This window comes from Lissotriton vulgaris, chromosome 2_1, assembly GCF_964263255.1.
Source record: "Lissotriton vulgaris chromosome 2_1, aLisVul1.2, whole genome shotgun sequence".
NCBI lineage: Eukaryota > Metazoa > Chordata > Amphibia > Caudata > Salamandridae > Lissotriton > Lissotriton vulgaris.
Genome location: NC_141687.1, coordinates 1,392,761,196 through 1,392,783,810, shown reverse-complemented (window position 1 = coordinate 1,392,783,810; position 22,615 = coordinate 1,392,761,196). Strand labels below are relative to the sequence as shown.

The following is a 22,615-nucleotide window of genomic DNA, read 5'->3' as shown; positions in this document are numbered from 1 at the left end:
GCAGCCACGTCAGGTGCACTGTGTGGCATGCACCATGGCATGGATGGCACGCACTGCACGCACAAAAGTGCACTTCTAGGGGGGGTACACCATGTGCCCACCCCCGCACGGACACCCATTGGCTGATTCAGCCAGGGTCCCTACCATGAAATTGATGACGGAAAGGAAGGTTTTAATTAGCTCGGCAGTGCTGGCATCGGCACTGCCACCATTTCCTGCCACTCTCACTACCAGGATCCAGGTTCCCGTCGGAGGCGTCAGGCTACCTGTGGGCTTGTGCAGGCTTGTGGTGGTCAGACCGCAAGGGTCGGAGTTGTTGGGATGATTTTACCCTGGGTGGAGATGGCACATGAATCTGATATCTCTATCACTTTAGGTGCACAGGGAGGAGGTAATCATCCAACACCTCACAATTCAGACCCACAGATCTGTACAGAATTTGAATCAAGCCCTGGCATACATTCATGATGATTATGACAAGTCAATAACTTATAGTACAGGGCATAGACATAGAAAACATGAGTCATTTAATGATTTTCTTGTTGTGAATCCAGTAAATATACTTTTTTACAGATGCATGCTAGAATAAGGCTTTTCGTGGAATCCTTGCAACTTTCCCATCCATAGTTAGGCTGGGACGGAATTATAACCAGTCAGAAGGTATGTCCTTTACCTTATGGATGAAGTCGCGGGTGTCTTGTCCCCAGCGACGAAACACGTGTTGGCTGGAGTCACACCAAGAAAATCATTAAATCACTCATGTTTTCTATGTCTTTGCCCTGTAATATACGTTATTGACTCGTCATAATCATCGTGAATGTATGCCAGGGATTGATTAAAAAAAAGGGTCGGAGTTGAGCGGTCCCACCGAACTAGGAATCGGGCCCTTCGGTTTTTTAAGTTATGGTTACGATAACTACTCTACTCCGAAGAGACATCACCATTAATGATGTGGAATGATATCCAAGGTTAAAATACATCCACTATTTATCCGGTGATAAAAGTGGATATTTTACTCTAGATACCACTGTATTTCCATATCTGAGAAACACTGAATTCCTTCCAGGAAAGCACTGTCGAAGAGGTTTACTCTGAGGAGAGGGTACCCTGCCTGGCATTGCTTGAAATACCTGGGTAGACTTGCATTCTGGGTGATCTGGAAAGTTCTGATGCTACATGGTTCATTCGGATTGTTCATAAATAGTGATATAGAGGCCTCAGTGCTAACCAGGCCATCTGTCCACCCGTACCTCATGGTCAAGTCAATACCCGGTATTAAACCATATTTGCAGTTGGGGATGTTTAATTACCAGTATACAACAAGAAAAAGTCCCTGCGCTTTAAGGATATACCTTATATCGTAAAATAGCCCCCCTAAGATGTCTATGCGGGCTATATTCGACCTAGAGGGAAAGGTATCCTGACAATCCCAAATAACACTATACTTATCACTAAATAGTGGCTAGCAGTCAGGATAGGAACTCTGTACACAACAAATACTGTAAATGAAATTCAACAATCTTTAAAAACTCTAACATGTACCAATATTTAAAATCATCAATTTATTGTTCATAATTAATAACATCATCAAGTCTAGCAATACAAAAAATTACAATCTGTAAACAATAAAAAACCAAAAGATGTTTAATTACCATCAACGCTTACTGACCTATTTCTGGCTGGGTATTTTTCATCAGCTGATGTTTACGAACTGGGCCCGGTACAAAAGCTGTGACCTCTCAACATGTGTGTGCGGCAACCTCTCTATATGCAATACGTTGCACATTATACTTATTTGACAGAGATTGAATTCTCTTAGACATAGATTTGTTAGACCTCTTTAACTTCCTATGCACTTCAGACAAGCTGGACCTGCATTTTTATATTTGCAGCTTTTTATCATCGAGCACTATCTGTTTTTATGTGACACGGTTTTTAGCAGGGAGTTCTGCAATCTCACCATTAGGATGCTGACAGCTGGAGGGACTGTCTTGTGATTGGTCTGGTCATAATGCATTTTCTGTTGCATCGTCAACACAAAGGAACATGGCATGGGATCATCCACAGAAAAACAGTCCGCTGTTGTGAAGCTGCACAGAATAGACTGGCAACGCCACAGGAAATAGGCAAAGGCTGTGCAAAGTGCTGATGAGTAGGCACTGTAAGGAGAATAACATTGCAGTTACCACAAGAGGTTGTACCAAAAGAGGATGAGCAAGTCATGGGACAGAAAGCAGATTACACAGAGATTGCTAGTTAGCCGAATTAAACACACAATGAGAAATGAGGAAAGCACAAGCGCGAGGGTAGATAACAATGATACGTAACTGCAAAAGGTTAAATTGTAATCAATTCAATTATGTTGTCAGGGTGACACTAAGAAAGTGGTCTTGCACTTCCCTAGTAATGTATGTGGCTAAACTATTCACATGACCATCTGAATGAAAGTGCTAGAAATATTTAATGGAGGTCTTATTGTTTTCCATTCCAGGGAAGGAGAGAAGTGGTTAAAGATGAGAAGTGTACTTAGACAGAAAATCCTCAAGCCCAAGGACGTGGCCATTTACTCAGCAGGAATCAATGAAGTAATTGCTGACTTGATTAAAAGGATTCAGACACTCAGGGGCCAAGAAGAAGATGGTGAGACGGTGACAGATGCCAACAATCTTTTCTTCAAGTACTCCATGGAAGGTACGACCCAATAAATCGCTTCTTACAGTCCCTTACACTGGAAGTGTGTCTATTTCAATAAGATTTTAAAACAAAGTCCAGTCGCATGCTTGTTTGATATGATATGGTTGTGCTATCACAGCAGCATCCCAGGACCTTTTTTTTAACATTTCTTTTGCTTGAGAGGAGTAGAAATTCATCTTAAAAATAATTAACAGTTAGATGACACTACATTGCCTCTATCACAGCTTGTTTTATCCCTCTTTTCTCTCACATTCAAAGAATGCGTGAAGAATAGCGGGCTAGGGTAAGTGAGAAATTACTGATATATCATTGACCTCACTCCTTCATATAGGGGCAGACAATTAAATAATGCTTCGGTGGAAATCAAGAGAAGTGTTCCGTCAACCCTCACATGAGAATTTCCTCCCTGGGACGACATTTACTTAGGCAAAAAAAACAAGGATTCCACGTGAGTCTGGACAGTCTGATGGCACATAAATATAGTATAGGACGTTCCTTGTAAAGAGACTTTAGAACTGTTCAATTTGAACTTGTTTAGCATACTGGGGTGTAAGTAAGCCAATGATGAAATTTCAGGGTAAATTATCACAAACTGGGGATGTGATGCAGGCAACAAGGCAGATGAACTATTGGCCCTCGGTCTGAGTTGTGTAGAGTGGTAATTCCACATGCTAATTGCTGAATTGCCACCCCAGACAACTCTAAGCGGTTTGCATGGACCTGCATTCGGTACAACTAAATTCTTTTCTGCCCACATTTTTCACCAGCTAAAAGCAGGTGGGAAATGTGAGGGGTAAATGCCCTGAATTATTAAATCTCTGCAGTAAAGTGCCCTGCATTTCCAGGACCCGCCAGCTATTCCATTTTTCAGGGCGAAATAATCATAATGGCTATTAATTGGGGTACTGACACCAACTTGCATCAGTAACAGCAGGCCCAGTATTACCAACTATTGTTACCAACCATCTTATAATGATGACGTTGGAGTTAAGTGAGCCCCACACCTTGTGTTTGAAGCTAAATTCAGTAGCTACTGCCATATGTAATCAGGACTGTCAGCTTTGCAAGGGCAGAGGCTTATCTGATGGAGGCTCTTAAAGGAAGGGCAGTAGTGGTCCATTATTAAGGGAATTTGTACAGATTCAAATCTTTGTATTTAGGTTATGTGATAAGTAAAAAGCCCTGTATGGCATTTCAGTAAGATGGAGGAAATGGTGAGGACAAAAAGGAATTTTCGAATAATTAATTCCTAGGACCTAACCTTATGCTGAATGAGGTGTTCAAATCCTTACCAAAATGGTGGGTAAAGGTCCAACAGAAACATCAAGACCATTTCTTTTTAACAGCTGTACTCATTACTTGCTGAGGGGACTCCAGAAATGCAAAATGTTTATGTTCCCATTCTGAACGAATAAGGACAAGCTAAATAAAGAGAAATGCAAAGTAATGATATAACTTTTGATATGATGTCAAATTTTGCCTAGCTCGAAATCACCTCATCTAATCAGGTTCTCCAGAAAAAATATTGGAATCCCACAAAGTAAACGTAGAAAACAAATACCTCCTATTTGCTTCAAATTCCAGTAACTGGCCAACTGCAAGCTGACTGCAGAGTGTTCTTCAGTGGGACTGAAATGTTGTTTAAAAAAAAACACTATGCTTTTCTAAACAAAGATGTTTTTTTGATTCTAATGTACTAATTTGGCGGGGCAGGAACAGTTTATGGAATTTAACAACCAAGGCTTTGAAAGATTAATAATTGAAGAAGAAGCTACAGATTTGAAGATATCAATACAGAGGCTTCTATCACAGAGAATCCTGTCTGTCCAGCTTGGCTTTAATGGCTTTAAATGTATCATCTGATGAAAATATGAACAGATCGATTATTTGGAATTGTTCAATCCAGCCGAGGATGTGTAAAAGGGACCCTCGTCCAAAATTTCGGAATTGCAACAGAAAATGCAAAAATATCTAGCCAGTCTGCAAGCAGGGAGCAATGGGGAACCATTGCTACGTCTAGAGTGAATTTGCTAGATATATACATTAAGGAGGCAATAGAATCATGTTGATACGTGTGTCTATTATGCAAGATCAATTGACAAGATCAATGAAAATGTCAATCATCTTAGGGCAGATGATGAAAACTGCCCTCATATGGAACGAGTATCTTCTGGGGTTACAATTTCTATATTAACCCCTTCGCTGTGGGCTGTTTTAGCGGGGGGAGGGGGGCCATGCGCGGCGCCGCCATGCTCGTGACGAGCTCAGCTCGTCATGAGGCACAGCGGAGCTGCACTCATGACGAGCTGAGCTCGTCACGGCCATACCCGTTTTGGAACGTTCAGCGCAGCGGGGAAATTATCCCCGCGTGCGAACGTTCCAACGGCCGTGACGAGCTCAGCTCATGATGAGTGCAGCTGCACTGTGCCTCATGACCAGCTGAGCTCGTCATGAGCATAGAAGAGGTTAATGCAATATAACCTCTAACCTCTAAAAACACTGAAGCTAAGGAAAAAGTAGCATGTCAGTACATTCTATAAATTCATTACTCTGTCTGAGGAGGAAGCAACCTGATGAAGCAGCAAACATGAAAAAAATATTAATATGCAAGTAGTACATCACCCTAGAGGTTAAATTAATAAATGTTGATTGGTTCAACATGAAGTGGGTGCCTTTATGACAGTCTAAATATTTGTAGGAAAGATTGTCAGGATCTGCTATTAAGCCCAAACCAACAAGAAATATTGATAATTCTCATCCCGGATTTCCTGCTCAATGAGACTAAATATTAGCAAGAAAGATGATGACGGGGTCTGCCGTTCAGTCCAAACTATCAAGAAGGGATACTGACAGTTTTCATTGCGTACTCTCTGCTCTCTGCAAACACACTGGTGGATGCAAACACACCTGTACTCCTGTTGTACAAAGGTGGGAGGTGTAAATACTAAGGAATGAGTTGACATGGACATTCTCTGGCCAGGAGTCTAAGCATGCATTATAGAATAGCTCACTTCTCAATGCGATCTTGAGTGGTGATGTTCTAAAGCTCTGTTTTTTTCCTCTGTACACCCAATTCCCAGCACATTGATTTCTGAACATGTATATTCCATTTTCTCCATCTAAACTCTCACATCCTTGTAAGAAAATATTTAAAATTTTTGTATTCATTTTCGTGCACAAAGGCCCAGGAGACTGAATGCTTAATGGAATTTTAATGAAAAAGTTCAATTGAAATTTTCATACCACAATTCTTCTAATCATCCTATTTTAACTATATTCTTTGCTAACGTGGGAGGTCAGAATTACCTCACAGAGATTAAAGAATTCTGATGAAAGGCGCATGCTTACATTATAAGGCCACAGTGCATGGTCTGTTGAGTAGCCTCTTTTTTGGCTCTGCACATGCACAACATGCTTCCTATTTGGAATAACAACAATTCTGGTCACCCGTGTCCTGGTTTTCACAGCTTGCACTGAATCAGCAACTAAGACTGCTTAAATGGCTTGATAACTGATTCCGCATTACACATATCCGTTCACCTGCCTAGATACAACTCTGTTCTTCTGGATGCTGCCACCCACTCGGTATTAGGTACCTATCTGCCCTTGCTAGTGTACCGAAGGCTGTAAAGGAAGTAAAGCACACAGGCGCACTTATGCACTGAGCAACAGAGAACAGGCGGTAGGCTCCAAACAGTATTCCTATGCTGAAAATGCACCCGTTTACTACTATATTACAGGCTTTTAAAAATGTGTGTTATCGCTGCCATCCAGTCTTTTCTCCACTGGCAATGCTAACCTATTTAACTTCATCATTCTGCCCTGGAAGGATTTGAAGCTTACATCAATTACATTTTAGTGTAACCCCTGTGTCCAATCAGTCTGTCGTTTTGGAAAAAGACACTCTCTCACCACCCCAAAATTGGACACTTCTCTGGTTTGTGCGTGTAGTGTTGCCATATTGTGCAAATATAAGCAATCAAATCTATACATGTTTTTGGTTTAACATACAAACAAAATGACTGCTTTTTATTTGCGGGTTTCCAGACCTAGGGATCAGATAGATGTAGATTTAACCTGTAAACTAACTTTACAATGCAACAGGGACATTTAAAATGGTAGCAAATGAATGAAGTTTGGCGCAAATAAAATATCCTCTCATTGTGTTTTTGTGATGCCTTAGGTGTGGCCACCATACTCTATGAGTGCCGCATGGGCTGCTTAGAAAACGAGGTGCCCGAGAAGACAATGGAATATATTGAGGCACTGGAGCTGATGTTCAGCACGTTTAAGATCTCAATGTATGCTGGCGCAATTCCCAAATGGCTTCGTCCAATCCTGCCAAAACCGTGGAAAGAGTTTTGCCGATCCTGGGATGGATTGTTCAAATTCAGTAAGAGTTCCATGGTTTACTGCATGTGATATTTACAGCTTTTAAGACATACATTTCGTTATATGTCACTTTTTTCAGTTAAATGGATCCATCCTGGTAAGATGTAGTAATGTGTATTTCAGAAAGTGTGCAGAATTTGTGCTGTTTCTGAATTTTTATCTTGATTAGAAAATGTGAAATTTAGACAACAGTACTTAGAGTTTGCAAATCCCTATGTACTTAAACACATTAATGTAATTGAACTTCTTTGATGGTATGCAGTTTTCCTATTACCAAGACTGCACAGAAATCATTTAAACTGCCCAGCAGAGGTGTAAAAGCAAGTGTTTTGGAGTGACCTACTGAAATGTTCACAAGAAAGGCTTCTTGGTTCTTCTTCTTTGCCTGGGGTTGAGTGTGGAACACTGAAAGAATTGCCAGCATTATTCTACTTTTTGACCTAGGGGTGTACTGGCCAAGCAGACAGGGTGTTGCTTTCTAAAATCTAAGCAATGATCAGCAAATCTCCTTTGCCTTCTACTAACAGATGGACTATAGGAATATTGAACACACTGTCCTGATTCAAGCCATTGGTGAATGCAGTGAACTCTGACTTGGTTGTTAACTGGGCTTTAGCTTTGCAGTGAGCTGAAACCACACATTCAAAGACTTCTTTCATGTAGTCTTGCCACTCATTGTTATGGGCGGCCTTTCAAGGTCTTGATGATGCATTTCATTTGGTGTTTGTACTCTAATAATCCAATGCCATAGATTACAAGGTCTAGAACTAGCCAGTCCAAGTTTAAATCCATGTGCTTGATTTTCAAGAAAGGATTAAACTTTTTTCAGTGCCTTACATGTTATGTCTGTCCAGTCACTGAGATCTCTGATGAGATTTGGATTGTCTAACATGCCTTGAGTAATTTACAGGTCAAAGACCATTAAGGCTGCTCAATGATTTGCAGCCAAAGATTTTATGGGATCCTGAATGTCAGCCAGTAGGTACTCAAGAAAAGCAGAAGACTGGTCCACAGTTTAGTCTAAAGAGAAAAAAAATCTCTGATCTCTACAGGACTTGCAGTTGGTTGTAGGAAGTGTTATAAGAGAGCGGCTCTGGGAGCATAGAGTGAAATTGGGACGGTGGCAGGAAATCATTTGGGTCAGATATTTAGGCAAATAATAATGCGGGTATTTGTTGGTCAATAACAAGATCTTGAACTTCACTCTTGCATTCACTGGATGCTAGTGTGAGGACTGCTTCAAATGCAAAACTCTATCCTTGTTGCTTATTCCAAAATAATCCGAACTGTGGCATTTTGAACATGTTGAAATTATGTTCGTTGATGTGCAAGAAGGCCAACTAAAAGGCATTCCTGTATTATATTTTGGGATGGACTTAAGCCCAACAATCTTTGAAATATTTTTTCAGGGTGATATGAATATATCTTTCTCAGGGATTTACCTTAGGATGGGTAGGTCTGATAAGGGGTGCTCGCTGGTTGGGTCTGTTGATATAAGGTTTTTTTCAATTTTAGTTTCATAATTGCGGTTAAGGTGGCCAAATTGCTGGCCAGACATAAGGATGCATTTTTTATTGCCAGGACTTTTGAGGGCGCCTATTTTAAGGACCTCCATGATCTCTTATAGGGTTGCATATCAGTGATACTTTTAGTGTGTAGGCTTCTTCCTATCACAAACATGAGCTTTTATTCTTGAACTCTGCTCCAGATACACATTTTTAAACTAAATCTTTCTCTGCAATAGAGTTACACCGGCAGGCATAGGGGAAAAACAGAGCAGAAAGTGCTATCCGAATGAACGAAGGAATACCATTTCTTTGAAATGTCTTGCACAGTTACAGTCTTCTCACTTGGCTTGAGCTTTGAAGAAGTGGAACATGTCAAGACCCCTATAACCAGTATATACACCAAAGTAACTAGCTAGGTACCATTCACATTTTCTATCTCTGGCCGTGCTCCCCATGACCAATCGTGTATGCTTGGGAAGCATGATCATAGATCTCCTTCAACATCACTAGGATGCTTCAATTAATCAGTGCAGCCACCAACACGCCTCTACAATGAGGTGTTTCCCTGATTAGGTTATGAGCTTACAGATATTGTACACTGGTACCCTGGTGTACTGACAGGTGGTCCCAGGGTGGATTGAAGTGAACAAAAAAGTATTTAATAGACTCCAATATGGTTATTAGTACTCCATGTGCTGCCAACCCGATCACCTGCAGGCACAATGAAAGCAAAAGAGTGTCTCTTAGCATGAACAAGTCTAACTGAGGCATTAAGAATTGAAAAATTGTGTTGTTATATTTTTAGTACATATATAGTGGCAGAAACCTCTCCCAAGGGCTTAAGAGGGCCTGTGCTAACAAATGGATCCTAAATGAACCCTTTCAAATTGTAGCTTCTGAATTCTTGCTTGCATGTGGCCATGTCTGGCATGAAAGTAAGCATATTAGAAACAGGGCTATATGGGTTTTGACACTTAACCTTCTTTCCTTTGCTTCAAAAGGTCAGATCAATATAGACAATAAGTTCAGAGAAATCGAGGCAGGGCTGGAACGAGGAGAAGAAGCAAAGGGTGGACTGCTGACTTGCCTCCTCATGAGTAAAGAGATGTCCGTGGAAGAGATCTATGCCAACATGACAGAAATGTTCCTGGCTGGTGTTGATACGGTAAGCTACACGTTTAAATTTGATGTTCTGTATGTAGAGATCCTCCAGGCTGCCTACCATGAGTTGCCCAGCAAGTGGTTTTATCACCTAAAACCGTGGTGAGAGTGCTATGCTATGTTATGCTATGTTATGTTACAGAATCGGTTGGGTGCAGCGCATACCCTAAAAGGGTATTGTGGCACCAATGGAAACAGAAGAACTGCTAAATTATTAGATTGAAGGTAAGTCTTCCTAGAAAGGAAGTTTCAATATTTAGCTTCTGAAAGTAAACCATAGCACACAGCCAACCAGCTGCATACGATGTTAGTAGTCGGCAAAAGATTGTCAGTGACTGAATGACCTGAAAACAAACACGCACGGTCGACTTCACAGATATATTATTTATCAGTTCAAATTTGTTGACTCTACCAATAAATTTAAATTAAAGTAAGTTTGATTAAAACTGGTTGAAATAAATCTACTCTCAGAAATAGATTATGTCCCTGATTGGCCATTGATTCTCATAACAACTTGGTAATATGCTTTCCACTTAAAGAGAAACAGAGGCAACATGTTGAAAGCTTAAAACCTGTTTTACTGTTATTCCGAATGGTTGACATATGTGCTCTTTTTCCCTGGATCTCTGCCTTCTTGTCAGCTAACTAGATAGGATAGAAACTGCAAACCCAGTCAATTGTTTCAGCGAGTAGGTTGCAAAGAGCACTTTTCATTTTCAACTAAAGTTTTTGGCACTTGGTAGCCTGGAATTATTCTAAGGTTATCATTCTAGAGATAGTGTATTTTCTAGCAGTACCATTTTCTTCACCCAAATCATTACCAGGTCCAGTGGCAATAACCTCTATTGTTGATGCTTTCTTTTTATTGTTTCTCACCAGACAATTTTGGATGGCCAGCAAACTGTAGACGTTAATGAACTGAGGTGCAGTTTGAATAGGATTCAAGTGCCATCAGCATTATTGTTGAAATAAAAGCCAAACTAATGACTGAAGCTGCAGACACAAAAGAATCTAACAATTCGAAAAGATCTGTCAGAGTGCTGTGAGATTGCACACTGAATCCCCAATAATCTGGATTTGAGTGAAGTAATACAGCAAATCATAATACAGATAATCTGTTTCAGCGTATGCAGAATTTATGAGATCCTTTAGAGGGCAAGATGCTATATTTCTATTGGTCTCTGAATCAGAATTATTTTTCTCTTTCCGCTAGCAAAAGTCCCATATTAACAAGTATCTTCTGGTATGATGTAATATATGAACCCCTTTACACTCCTAGTAGTACTAGGAATCCTTGCCCAACTAGTTGAGTTCAAAATCCCTATGGGAATTAACATGGGAAAACGTGTTTGAAAACTTCCCTTCCCCCCCTTTTCTCCACGGGGAGTGCCACCCTCACTGTTCCCTGGAACGTGCGCGCGAGGGCGTGCGCGCAGCTATTACAATCCGAGCTCGCAGTGTCTTCTATGGAGCGCGCACCCACACAGCTCATCTTCTAAGAGACAGTTGTTCATGTTAATCACAGCGCCCTGTAGAAGCATGACAGGCGCAACAATCAACATGAATACTTTTTAAAAAAGCAGACAATTTGCCCCAGCCGATCTCTATGAAGAAAGGGCACGTCTATATCTCCAATCACTTGGGTGAACCAGAATACTGATTTTACACACACCAGGCACTCGCGAAAGTGTATGGATAAAGGAGCAACAAGGCTGGAATACAAGACCATTCAGGAATATCCCTGTACTGACATATGAAGGGGAGCATGGCTCCCTCATGTGTTGCACATCCCTATAATATCAGGGTTGTAGTGAAAATACATGCATCGGACGGCTACAGTGCGAGAATATATTGGATACTTGAGGTGGCATTATGCACCTCCCGCTGAGCATTTCATAGAGGTTTGCTTGTTCCCCATAGGACGGAGACCTTGCTAATCCATCAGCCCCATAGCTCATCCTTAATAAGCATGCCTGACCGTCTATCTACAGATCACACCTAAGAGTGTGTTTCTCTATATTGTATACCACCTGCCCCTCGACGATCTCCTGTAAAATCTGTTCCAGGGCTTATCTCTCCGCCAAGACAGGTCAGCAAGTTTAGTGCTCTATGCTGACATCAGGGGTGAAAGTCTGATTACAGCTTTTAATTCTGAGGAGTCCAACTCCCTCTGCTATCATTACGAGGTCAGTACATGGCGTGCCATTCTTTGGGTATTGCTAATGCTATAGGCACGACGTGTGCTTTTACAATCACTAACTTATATTTGGTGATTGTGAAAGCACACGTCCTGCTTTTAGTCTTGCAGCGTGCCTTTTGTTTATAGAACACAGCTGTAGGCAGATTGTGTGGCCTTTTGAAAGTTTTTATCTTAAATGCAGCCCCTGTACTAGTATGTCGGGTGTTGCAATTAACATGAAAACTTTAAAAAGGACACTCAACCTGCTGCGCTCTATTAACAAAAGGCATGCAGCAAGCCTTAAAGCATGACGTGTGCTTTTACAATCACTAATATATGTTAGTGATAGCGAAAGCGCACAACGTGCTTCTGGACTTACTAAGTGCCCTTTCTTGATAGAGCGGGGCTGCAGGCAGATTGTGTGCATTTTTTAAAAAGTATTCATGTGAACTGCAGAGCCTGTCATGCCTATTAACTACGCTGCAATTAACATGTGTACTTTTAAAAATGCACACACTCTACCAGCAGCCACGCTCTATTTACAAAAGGCATGCAGCAAACCCAGGGCTTTAAGTGGTCTAGGCCCTGCCGGTGCTCAGCATCTGTAGTTCGTAAAAGCAGGTGGTGAGAAGGGTCCCTATCGGGCTCTTCATTTTTATCCTCACCCTCAGGGTAAATCTTAAATCTGCAGCAGTGCAACTGCTCAAAGCCTTTGTTGTAACTGCAAAGAGACTTGCTATAGTTCTTTCACAGTCTCATCATTTCAGAACGGAAGCATCTTCAATATTAGATCCAACAAAGCCCTAGTTGTTGCTTATTTATCTTCTACAACTAACAACCATTGACAAAGCCAATAGTCCTGGCTTGTTGTAGGTATAATGTTACTTGTATTATATATTACAAAAACGATTGCAGAATCACAAAACAAAGTGTATCTGAGCTCAAACAGCCTTGTATTGAACCTTCAAGAGGACAGTTTCGCTAGAGCAAGGTAAGTCTGCAGTTTTTGTTATACTCACAGATTCTTCTGATGACTGTCTCTGTATTGGACTTTGATATTTACATGTCCACCTGAGATTCCTGTTCTGTATGCCTGCGGGGGATAGGAGTGCCTCTGGGTACCTCGTGCCAACTGGAAGTCTCATCCGGAGTAGCATGTTTAGTTTACAGCTGTTGCTCCAAGTATTTCTTGGACAGTTATGGGGCTATTCCCTGAAATAATTCTCCATAAGAGTAAAGATATTGGAAGCAGTTGAAACCGATGACAATCCCACAAAAAAGGGACAGGAAATATCAGTATTAGATATTTTTCCAGCTGAAGTAAAAGTAATTTTTTTTCTGTTTTTGGTAGGCCACCACCATCTCCAAGTCATGCTTTACATAGACTAAGGAATGGTGCATTGAAAGAGTTATTGGTACAGTACTCAGTAACGCCTTTGAGAAGGGGCGGGTTGAGATTTAAAGTTAAAAATAAAATGGCGAAAAAACATACACACAAATCTACCAGGCGGGACTGCCTCCCTATGATAAGATATCTGCACCGTCGCACTCCTTGCCTCAGGTCCCCTTTGTATGTTTGTATCCCTTAGAGCGTACCTGGTCTTTCTGCATTCCGTTATAACGGACAGGAGTCAATGGGAAGTGGTGACTAAGCTCATGGTGGGTGAATTGTCTATAAAAGCTTACTGTCTCGGTGCCCAGTGCAGCTGTCATTAGGGCAACTGGTGGAATCGCACCAGCATAGAGAGCTAACAGTGGCTCTTTGAACACAAGTTATGCTGTTCAACCAGATTAGCAGTGCTTGCAGTGGAGCACATGTCTAAATGTAGGATTAATATGCAAAACCCCACATAACTCGGGATTTTAACATAAGTGTTTTCAAATAAATGCCGAATTTCATGATGGAGACACAAGTCCAAAAATTGGCAGGTTCATGCTTTGGCATTTTAAGATCCCCAAGGAAATCCTTGCAGATGCTTCCTTTCCCTACTAGAAGGATAGTTGCGCAGAGTTTTATATACATATATATAAATATATTTCTAAATTCTTCCCTCTTCTATCCCTCCACTATCCTTTTCAAACCAAATAACTGACTAACATACCCACCACTCAAATTACTTTCTGATTTCACTATACTAATTCAACACTAATCTTTTATGGGTTCCGGAGTAGCATACTACTCGCCAAAAAAAAAGCTTCAACACCCCATTATGGGTAGCAAGCGCTATAGAAATGCAAAATCTTTTATCCCGCTTCTATCCCTCCACTATCGTTCTCAATCCAAATAACTGACTAACATATCCACCTCTCAAAATTACTTTCTGTTTTTACTATACTATTTCACCACTAATGCTTTATGGGTTCCAGAGTAGCATGCTACTCGCCGAAAAAGTGCTTCACCACCACACCAGGGGAGCAAGCGCTATATTAAATGCAATTACAATACAATATATCTCGATGCAATGCCAGAGGTAGCACAATAACAATCACGTGGCAACTATGCTAAGCACAGATTTTTAGCTCAAATGTTTTTAATCTGCACCCTTAATTACATCAGTCACGCCCCCTTGAGAGACCCCCCAGTTTTTTCATCTCACTGTAAGCCCTGAACAAGCCTAAAAGCACCATCAGCCACATGCATCAAGCGATTTTGGAGTCGCAACCGGTGCGAATCGCAAAATTTGGCCGTTTGCGATTCCGAAATCACTTTTTGGGATGCATTAAACAATTGTGTAGAAATCGCAATTTTTTGCGATTTCTAAAAATGCGATTGCATTTAAGGAATTGCATTTTTGCGATTCCTTAAATGCAATGCATGAATGTTTTAAAAAATTCGATTTTGCAAATAGGGGAGCAAATTAACACGAGGTTGAACCTTGTGTTAATTTGCGAAATCTTTCAAAAATGCATATTTGAAAGTGTCGTGTTACACACACACACATGTCCTTTGGACATGTGTGTGTGAAACTTGCACTTACAAAAACATTTCAAGGGTGCAGGGAGTGGTCCTTTGGACCCCCCTCAGCACCCTTGAAATGCATTAACAAATTGCGATTCGCAAAATGAAAATCGCAAAATGTTAATGCCTTCCCATTGATTCCTATAGACCTTTTGGCCCATAGGAATCATGGGAAGGTTTTCCTTAATTGCGATTCGAAAATGTGAATCGCATTTAAGGAAAATTAAGAAATCGCAAAAATATTTGCGAATTATTCATGCATTTCCGTTTGCGATTTCTAAATTGCAATTCCCTAATTTTCGCAATTTAGGAATCGCAAACGGGTGCAATGATGCATGTGGTTGCATGTGTGCTTTACGAATAGCTAACATATATTAGTGATTCTAAAAGCACACATGGTGGACTTCTATGCACATTCCTCCCTCTGCGTATCCAGGAAACCATCTACAGAGCTTATAAGTGAACTAATGATTATCAGTTCTGATGAGTGAGTGGGCCACGTGGCAGTGGTGTATAAAGGGGCCATGGCCTCTGACCACTCTCAACAATTCAGCTGTGCGGGGCTTACTGGAGGTAACAGGAGGGCTAGTTGGCCCCCAGGGACCCTCAGGATGCAAGGGAACTTAATCCCCTAACCAAGAGCGTGCCAAGAGGCGCGTTTGCAGAAGGGTGGGCAAAGGGGGCGTGCCCTGCTAAGAGAACTTAGCAATCCTGCTGATTGGGACTTACTGTAGGTAATAGAAGGGGTAGTTGGCCCCCAAATAATGTCCTTGTGGCCAACTACCCCAACTACCCCTCCTGTTACCTCCAGTAAGTCCCATACAGCAAACTGCAAACACGCCTCCTGGCACACTACTGGTTGGGGAATAAAGTCTACTTTACTCCTGATGGTCTTTGGGGACTAAGAAGTCCTCCTGGTACCTCCTGTAAGTCCTATGCAGCGGAATTCTTGAGCGCTGGTTGGAGGCCCAGCCCCCTTTCTCCACCACTTTGCAAACGCGGCTACTAGGTAAACAAGAATTTGCAAGGCAATACGTTTCGCATTTGTGAGAGTTAGAGCTATTGGCGTTGTAAATGTAAAATATTTTTACTAATGTTTTTGGGGAGTAGAGTGGATGTACGTTGTGTGTAGTGGAATTATGTAGTATGTTGTGTAGTGAAAACATGTGGATAGAAAGTATGTGGTATTTAGTGTATAGGAATTATGTGGAGTGGGATTGTGTGTTATAGAGAGTAATTGTGGTATTGTAGTCTGTGTTGTTGAGTGGTAACCGCAGGTTTAGTCTTCCTCATTTCCACAGAGGCTAAACATAAACTCAATGAGACACAGAAAAAGAAGGAACCACTGAGGAGCACTTCTGGACCTAGTCGGATGTATGAGCAGGGCCACTGGAATTATGTGACTGTTCAGCTGCATCAATTTTCACATAATTAAAAATGTTCTGCATTTGCCAAATATTCCATCATCTGCTGCATAATCTGCAGATTTGAACAAAAAAACATTGTTTCTAGCTCAAAGGGCTCAAATGTTCCCAAAAATGTAGCGTGGCGTGTTACAGCTTGGTGGAAGGCCTTTTGCAAAGCTGGAATGCTCACATGTTACTTATTGCTAAATGTGGGTGTTAAACTGGTACTAATAGCGCACAAACATCTCTCTTACTTCTTTCTTTGCCTCTCTTGCCTCATTCTGCATTTCTCTTGCTTCTTTCTGCACTTCCCTTGCCTCTTTCTGTACCTCTCTTGCCTCTTTCTGCACCTCACTCTCTTCCTTATGCACCTCTCTTGCCTCTTTCTGCACTTCTCTTGTCTCTTACTGTACCTCTTGCCTCTTTCTGCACATCAAGTGCCTCTTTCTACACTTATCTTGCTTCCTTCTATACCTCTCTTGCCTCTTTCTGCACCTGTCTTGCCACTTTCTGCTCTTCTCTTGCCACGTTTTGCAACTCTGTTGCTTCTTTCTGCACTTCATTGCCTCTTTCTGCACCTTTGTCTTTCATCACCTCTGGTGCTTCTGTCTACACCCCTCTTGCTTCTTTTTGCACCCCTGTTAGTTCTTTCTGCACTGCTCTAGCTTCTTTCTGCACATCTTTTGCACATTTCTGTATCCCTCTTGCCTCTTTCTGCACCCCTATTCCCTCTTTTTGTACCCCTATTCCCTCTTTCTGCACGATTCCTGATGGTTTTTACTCCTCCCTTGCTTCTTTCTGCACTGCTCGTGCCTCTTTCTGTATCTCTCTTGCCTCTTTCTGTGCCCATCTTGCCTCTTTCTGCAGCTCTCCTTCCTCTTTCAGCACCCCTGTTGGTTCTTTCTGCACCTCTCTTGCTTCTTTTTGCACTGCTCTGGCTTCTTTCTGCACCTCTTTTGCAAATTTCTGTATCCCTCTTGTCTCTTTCTGCACCCCTATTCCCACTTTCTGCACCTTTCCAGATGGTTTCTACACCTCTCTTATTTCTTTCTGCACTGCTCTTGCCTCTTTCTGTACCTCTCTTGCCTCTTTCTGCAGCTCTCCTTCCTCTTTCTGCACCTCTGTTGCTTCTTTCTGCACTACCTTTGCCTCTTTCTGCACCCCTCTTGCCTCTTTCTGCACCTCTTATTGGTTCTTGTGCACTGCTCTTGCTTCTTTCTGCACTTCTGTTGCAAATGTATACATCCCTATTGCCTCTTTCTGCACCTCTGTTGGTTCTTTCTGCCCCTTCTTTTATCATTCAGCACCTCTGTTGCTTGTTTCTGCACTACTCTTGCCTTATGTCTGCACTTCTTTTGCTTCTTTGTGCAGCTCTCCTGCCTCTTTCTGCACCTCTCCTGCCTCTTCCTGCACCTCTCCTGCCTCTTCCTGCACCTCTCTTGTCTCTTTTGGCACCTCATTTGCCTCTTCCTGCACTTCTCTTGTTTTTTATGCACCGCTCTTGTTTCTTTCTGCAAATCCTGTGTCTCTTTCTGCACTGGTCTTGCCTCTTTCTGCACCGGTCTTTCCTCTTTTTGCACTGGTCCTACCTCTTTCTGCACCCCTCTTGCCTCTTTCTGCACTCCTTTCGCCTCTTTCTGCACTTCATCCCTCTTTCCGCAACCCTCTTGCCTCGTTCCGTACCCCTCTTGCCTCCTTCTGCACCTTTGTTGTTTCTTACAGCACTGCTCTTGCTTCTTTCTGCCCCTCTCTTATAAATATCTGCACCCCTCTTGCCTCTTTCGGCACCCCTCTTCTCTTTCTGGACCTTTTCTGCTTGTTTCTGCACCTCTGCTGCCTCTTTCTGAACTTCTCTTGCTTTCTGCACCTCTGTTGCTTCTTTCTGTACTTCTTCTCTTGCCTCTTTCTGTACTTCTATTACCTCTTTCTATACCCCTCTTGCCTCTTTCTGCATCCCTCTGGCTTCTTTCTGCACCTCTCTTGCAGCTTTCTGCACCTTTCTTCATTCTTTCTGCACCTCTCTTGCCTCTTTCTGCACACACAGGGCTACTTTCAAACTGACCTCGGGCTCAGCAGTGCACACATGCAAATGCTGAAAAGGGCTGCTGGTCTACAAACTGCCATGCCCAATTTTACGCTAGGGACTTAGAGGAAGTTTTAATCCCCCTGCCCTATTATGTACTAGGGCTTTACAGGGGAGGTCATGCCACACACATGGGTACCCCAACCCATAAGGTACCCTAGTATATGCAGGTGTCTTCACTGTATTTTAAGTGTCTTTCAGCATAGTACTGGCTCCAGGCCTGGTTAGGCAGAGCCTAGGGTCAGTCAGTCAGTTACCACTAGTACCAGTCAGCAACAAGTTGGGAGGTACCCAGGCCACAGGATGACTTTGCAATAAGGCCTCTTTCTGCAGCACCTCTGTTGGTTCTTTCTGCATATCTCTTGCTTCTTTCTGCAAATTACTTCCTCTTTCTGGACTTATGTTGCCTCTCTGCATTTCTCTTGCTTTTTTCTGCACCATTCTTCCCTTTCCTGCACATGTCCTAGCTCTGTAGGCATAGTTAGAAATTAGCATTTAAAAACCTTTGAAATTCACTGAAAAAACATGTTTCATGGACGTTATAAATAGAAATTAGCATTTAAAAAACCAGAGAAATTCAGTGAAAAAACCCAAAGGTTTCAGGGACGTTATAGTTAGTTGGACATTTCACTCGTACAGAACCAGAGAAATTCAGCTGTTACAGTTAGTTGAGCTAACTATAACTCCCGCTCCACAATGAACTGCTGATGACCTCACATATTACATCATTCATGAGATGGTCAGTGCCATCACTGATGACAACTCAAATGACATCACTGATGACATCATCCACGTGATAATCTGATGCACCTACTCGCACCCTAATATAACCTTTGATACACCCAGAGACTACCATTTTCAAAACCATAGACATACCAATACCAGTTACTACATATCCACTCACTGATTCCTAGGTCTACACACGCATCCACTCTTTCACCCATACAGTCACTCATACATGCAGTCTCTTATCAATACAGCACTATCATATTCACTCATACACCTATACAAACACTCACAACATCACCTCTCATCCATAGCGTTACTCACAAACCTTGTCAGTCATGCAAAGAATCAATCACACTCCCATTTACTCAACTATACAGTTATACACACACCACCTCACTTATTTATACAGATACTAACACATACTTACTCTCTTATACAAACTCTGACACAAGCACACACTCATCCGTACAGCCACTCTCACACTCACTCTCACTCTCACATATAGTCATTTATATACTCCAACACTCATATACTGCCTTTCACATAAGTAGTTACTCACACAGGTACCACTGAGACATCCATCCATTCACTCACCAACACACCCATATACACATTCACCCACCCACCCATACAGCCATTCACAGATGCACTCTTGAACCAATACACCCAGTGAATCACCCACTCACACATCTATGCACACCCCCACCCATACCCCCACCCACCCACACAGACACTCAGGCACACATTCAGATACTCAGACAACCAATCAGTTACCCTTATAGACACTCATGTAGCAACTCACCAACCCATGCAGCCGCTTACATACCAACTGTTATACTGATACAGACATTCACACAGTTTAGTCACTTTACCCATGCATTCAGTAAGACACGTTTAATCACTCACACTTATACAGTCAGTCATGCATCTACTAAATCATCCATTCAGACACTTAGACACCCACTCATTCTTCAATACACCATGGTGTGTGTGTGTGTGTGTGTATATATATATATATATATATATATATATATATATATAACATATTTAAACTTTACAGAAAAACACAGTCACTAGATGATGACATCAGTGATGTCACTGACCATGTCATGAATGATGTAATATGTGACGTCATGAGCAGTGCATTGCGGGGGGTGAGTTATAGTTACTTCAACTAAGTATAACGGCTGCATTTCTGTGGTTTTGACCGAGTGAAATGTCCAACTAACCATAACGTCCCTGAAACCTGTGTTTTTTTCAGTGAATATCTAAGTTTTTTTAAATGCTCATTTCAAACTATAACGTTCCTGATACCTATGATTTTTTCACTGAATTTAAAAAGGTTTTTTAAGTGCTAATTTCCAACTATAACGTCCCTGAACCCTATGTCTTTTTTTTCAGTGAAAATATATATCTAAAATATATTTTTTTTCAGAAAAAACAAAGGTTACTAGGACGCTATAGTTAGGAAATAAAATTAAAAAAAACTTGGAAATTCACTTAAAAAAACCAAAGGCTACATTAACGTTATAGTTTGATTTTTTTTTTTTAAGTTTTAGAAATTCACTAAACCAACAAAGGTTACAGCGAAGTTACAGTTTAGGCCTAGATTTCACTCAAACAAACCAGCATTCAGCAGTAATACTTACCTGAGCTAACTAAATCTTACGCCCCCACAATGCACTGCTTATGACCTCACATCTATGCATCACTCATGACATGGCCAGTGACATCACTGATAAGATGCCAAATGAAATCACTGATCCATTATCCTGATTAGATCACTTGTAATGTTTATTCTTCAAGAAAGCAATGAATTATTGTGGTACAATAAACTTAACTTGGATATAGTCCATTATTATTCAGAGAAAGAGTAGATTCATCTAATAAAGCACACTTCAATTGATTGATGCCAATACTTGCTTCACTCTTTGTGTCAGTGTGGGCTTTCTCAAGGTTGGGGTGTCCCTCAAGGTGCTGCTAGTTCTGAGTAGATTTCTTAATAATTATTCTGTTGAAATGAGGTCTGGCAAAGCGTCTCATGCTGTATGTGTTGTCAGTCCACAATTCTATGCCTGAAACTTAACTAATTTTAATACTTTGAAAGAAACATATGTACAGTTTCGCTCCATATTGACTGATGAGGTGGATCTTTCAGAATTACCAGGCTATGTTTGGACAATACCTCTTTTTTCAAAGTCCTATTCATTACAATGAATATATATTGTCCCTCAGATATGCTACTCTCTGCACTGGCCTAACATATGGAAGTTTTCCGCATCTTATCCAATTAAACTGCCAGCATTGACCCTTGCTCAGTAAGTTTAGCTTTTGCTAGTCTGCTAGAGTTCACAACTATTTTCATTAAGACTGTTTTGTTGAGCGCTGTTTTAGTAGAGCAGGGAGGAGCAAGTCTGTTGTTTATTGGGTTGCAATGCCATGCATTATAATTTGATGAAAGGGAATTGAAGCTCCTTGTCCTTGGTTCATTCGCAGAATCTCAGATCTGCAGTCTCATAAGAAATACCAGCTGACTTTTTTGGAATGACCCTACAAAAATGTAACTTCATTGCGGCATACGAAAATGATAAAAGTAATAATCTTCATGTGAAAACCGTCAAGAAGCATATGGTTTACGAGCGTTACTGTCCAATGTTACCTCTCATCAACCCAATTCCCATTATTTATGTAACTTTTTAGCGACAGAATTTGGTGCATTGAAGATTACCAGCTCATCAGTCTTTTTGGGATTCTTCCAACTAATACAATGTGGCCAGTTTTAAATCTAAGATTAAACTGTTAATCAAGCACAGTAAAATAAAAAGAACCCAGAACATGGTGAAAGTACCCTTATCTGTCTATGATTTTATTGAAGATGGCCTGGCTTCCTGCAGTCGCCCATAGCACTGCAGTGTACTCGAGGGTTTCTGCATTGATGGACTTTATCTGTTACACCACTCCTGAAACTGCACAGAACTTTGTCAAAAGCTGTCCTGTTGGAACCTGATTTCTTGCACAATCCAGACAGTTTTGTTATTTTTTTTATACCCACCGAGTTGAGTGCTCACGCTAATTAATCTGATGTTGAGCAGGGTTCTGTTAATTCACAAATACATCATTCTCTTTCTTTGCCTCATCAAACACACTCAAGAAACAAGCATTTGTAATGCAATAGATCGCACATTTGCGGGAGTTTAAGCTATTAGCACTGTAAATGACAATGCCTTCTATTTATGTTTTAAAAATCAAAACATTAATATTAGGCATTGTCATTTACAATGCCAATAGTTCGATCACACGTAAACGCAAGACCTATTGCATTGCAAATGCTTGTTTGGATCACTGACACAACATCGACAGTCAAAATATCGAGGTAAAAATATCGACTTTCTATCTTCAAACAGGTAAGTACAAAAATATTGACTCCAAAATATCGACTGTAAAAAATATAGACTGTCAAAATATTGATTTTTTTTTAAATGTCTTTTTTAAATGTCTTAAAAG

At 41.1% G+C, this 22,615-nt stretch overlaps 1 protein-coding gene across 2 annotated transcripts in view; it reads left to right on the top strand.

The window, feature by feature from the left end:
• Nucleotides 1-22,615, top strand: part of CYP27C1 (cytochrome P450 family 27 subfamily C member 1) — a 252,242-nt gene that overhangs the window by 120,334 nt on the left and 109,293 nt on the right. For both annotated transcript variants that reach the window (XM_086957149.1, XM_086957150.1), the window contains 3 exons: nt 2,492-2,691; nt 6,878-7,087; nt 9,596-9,759. In XM_086957149.1, coding sequence (XP_086813275.1) covers nt 2,492-2,691; nt 6,878-7,087; nt 9,596-9,759 — 574 coding nt within the window. The remainder of the gene's footprint in view (nt 1-2,491; nt 2,692-6,877; nt 7,088-9,595; nt 9,760-22,615) is intronic.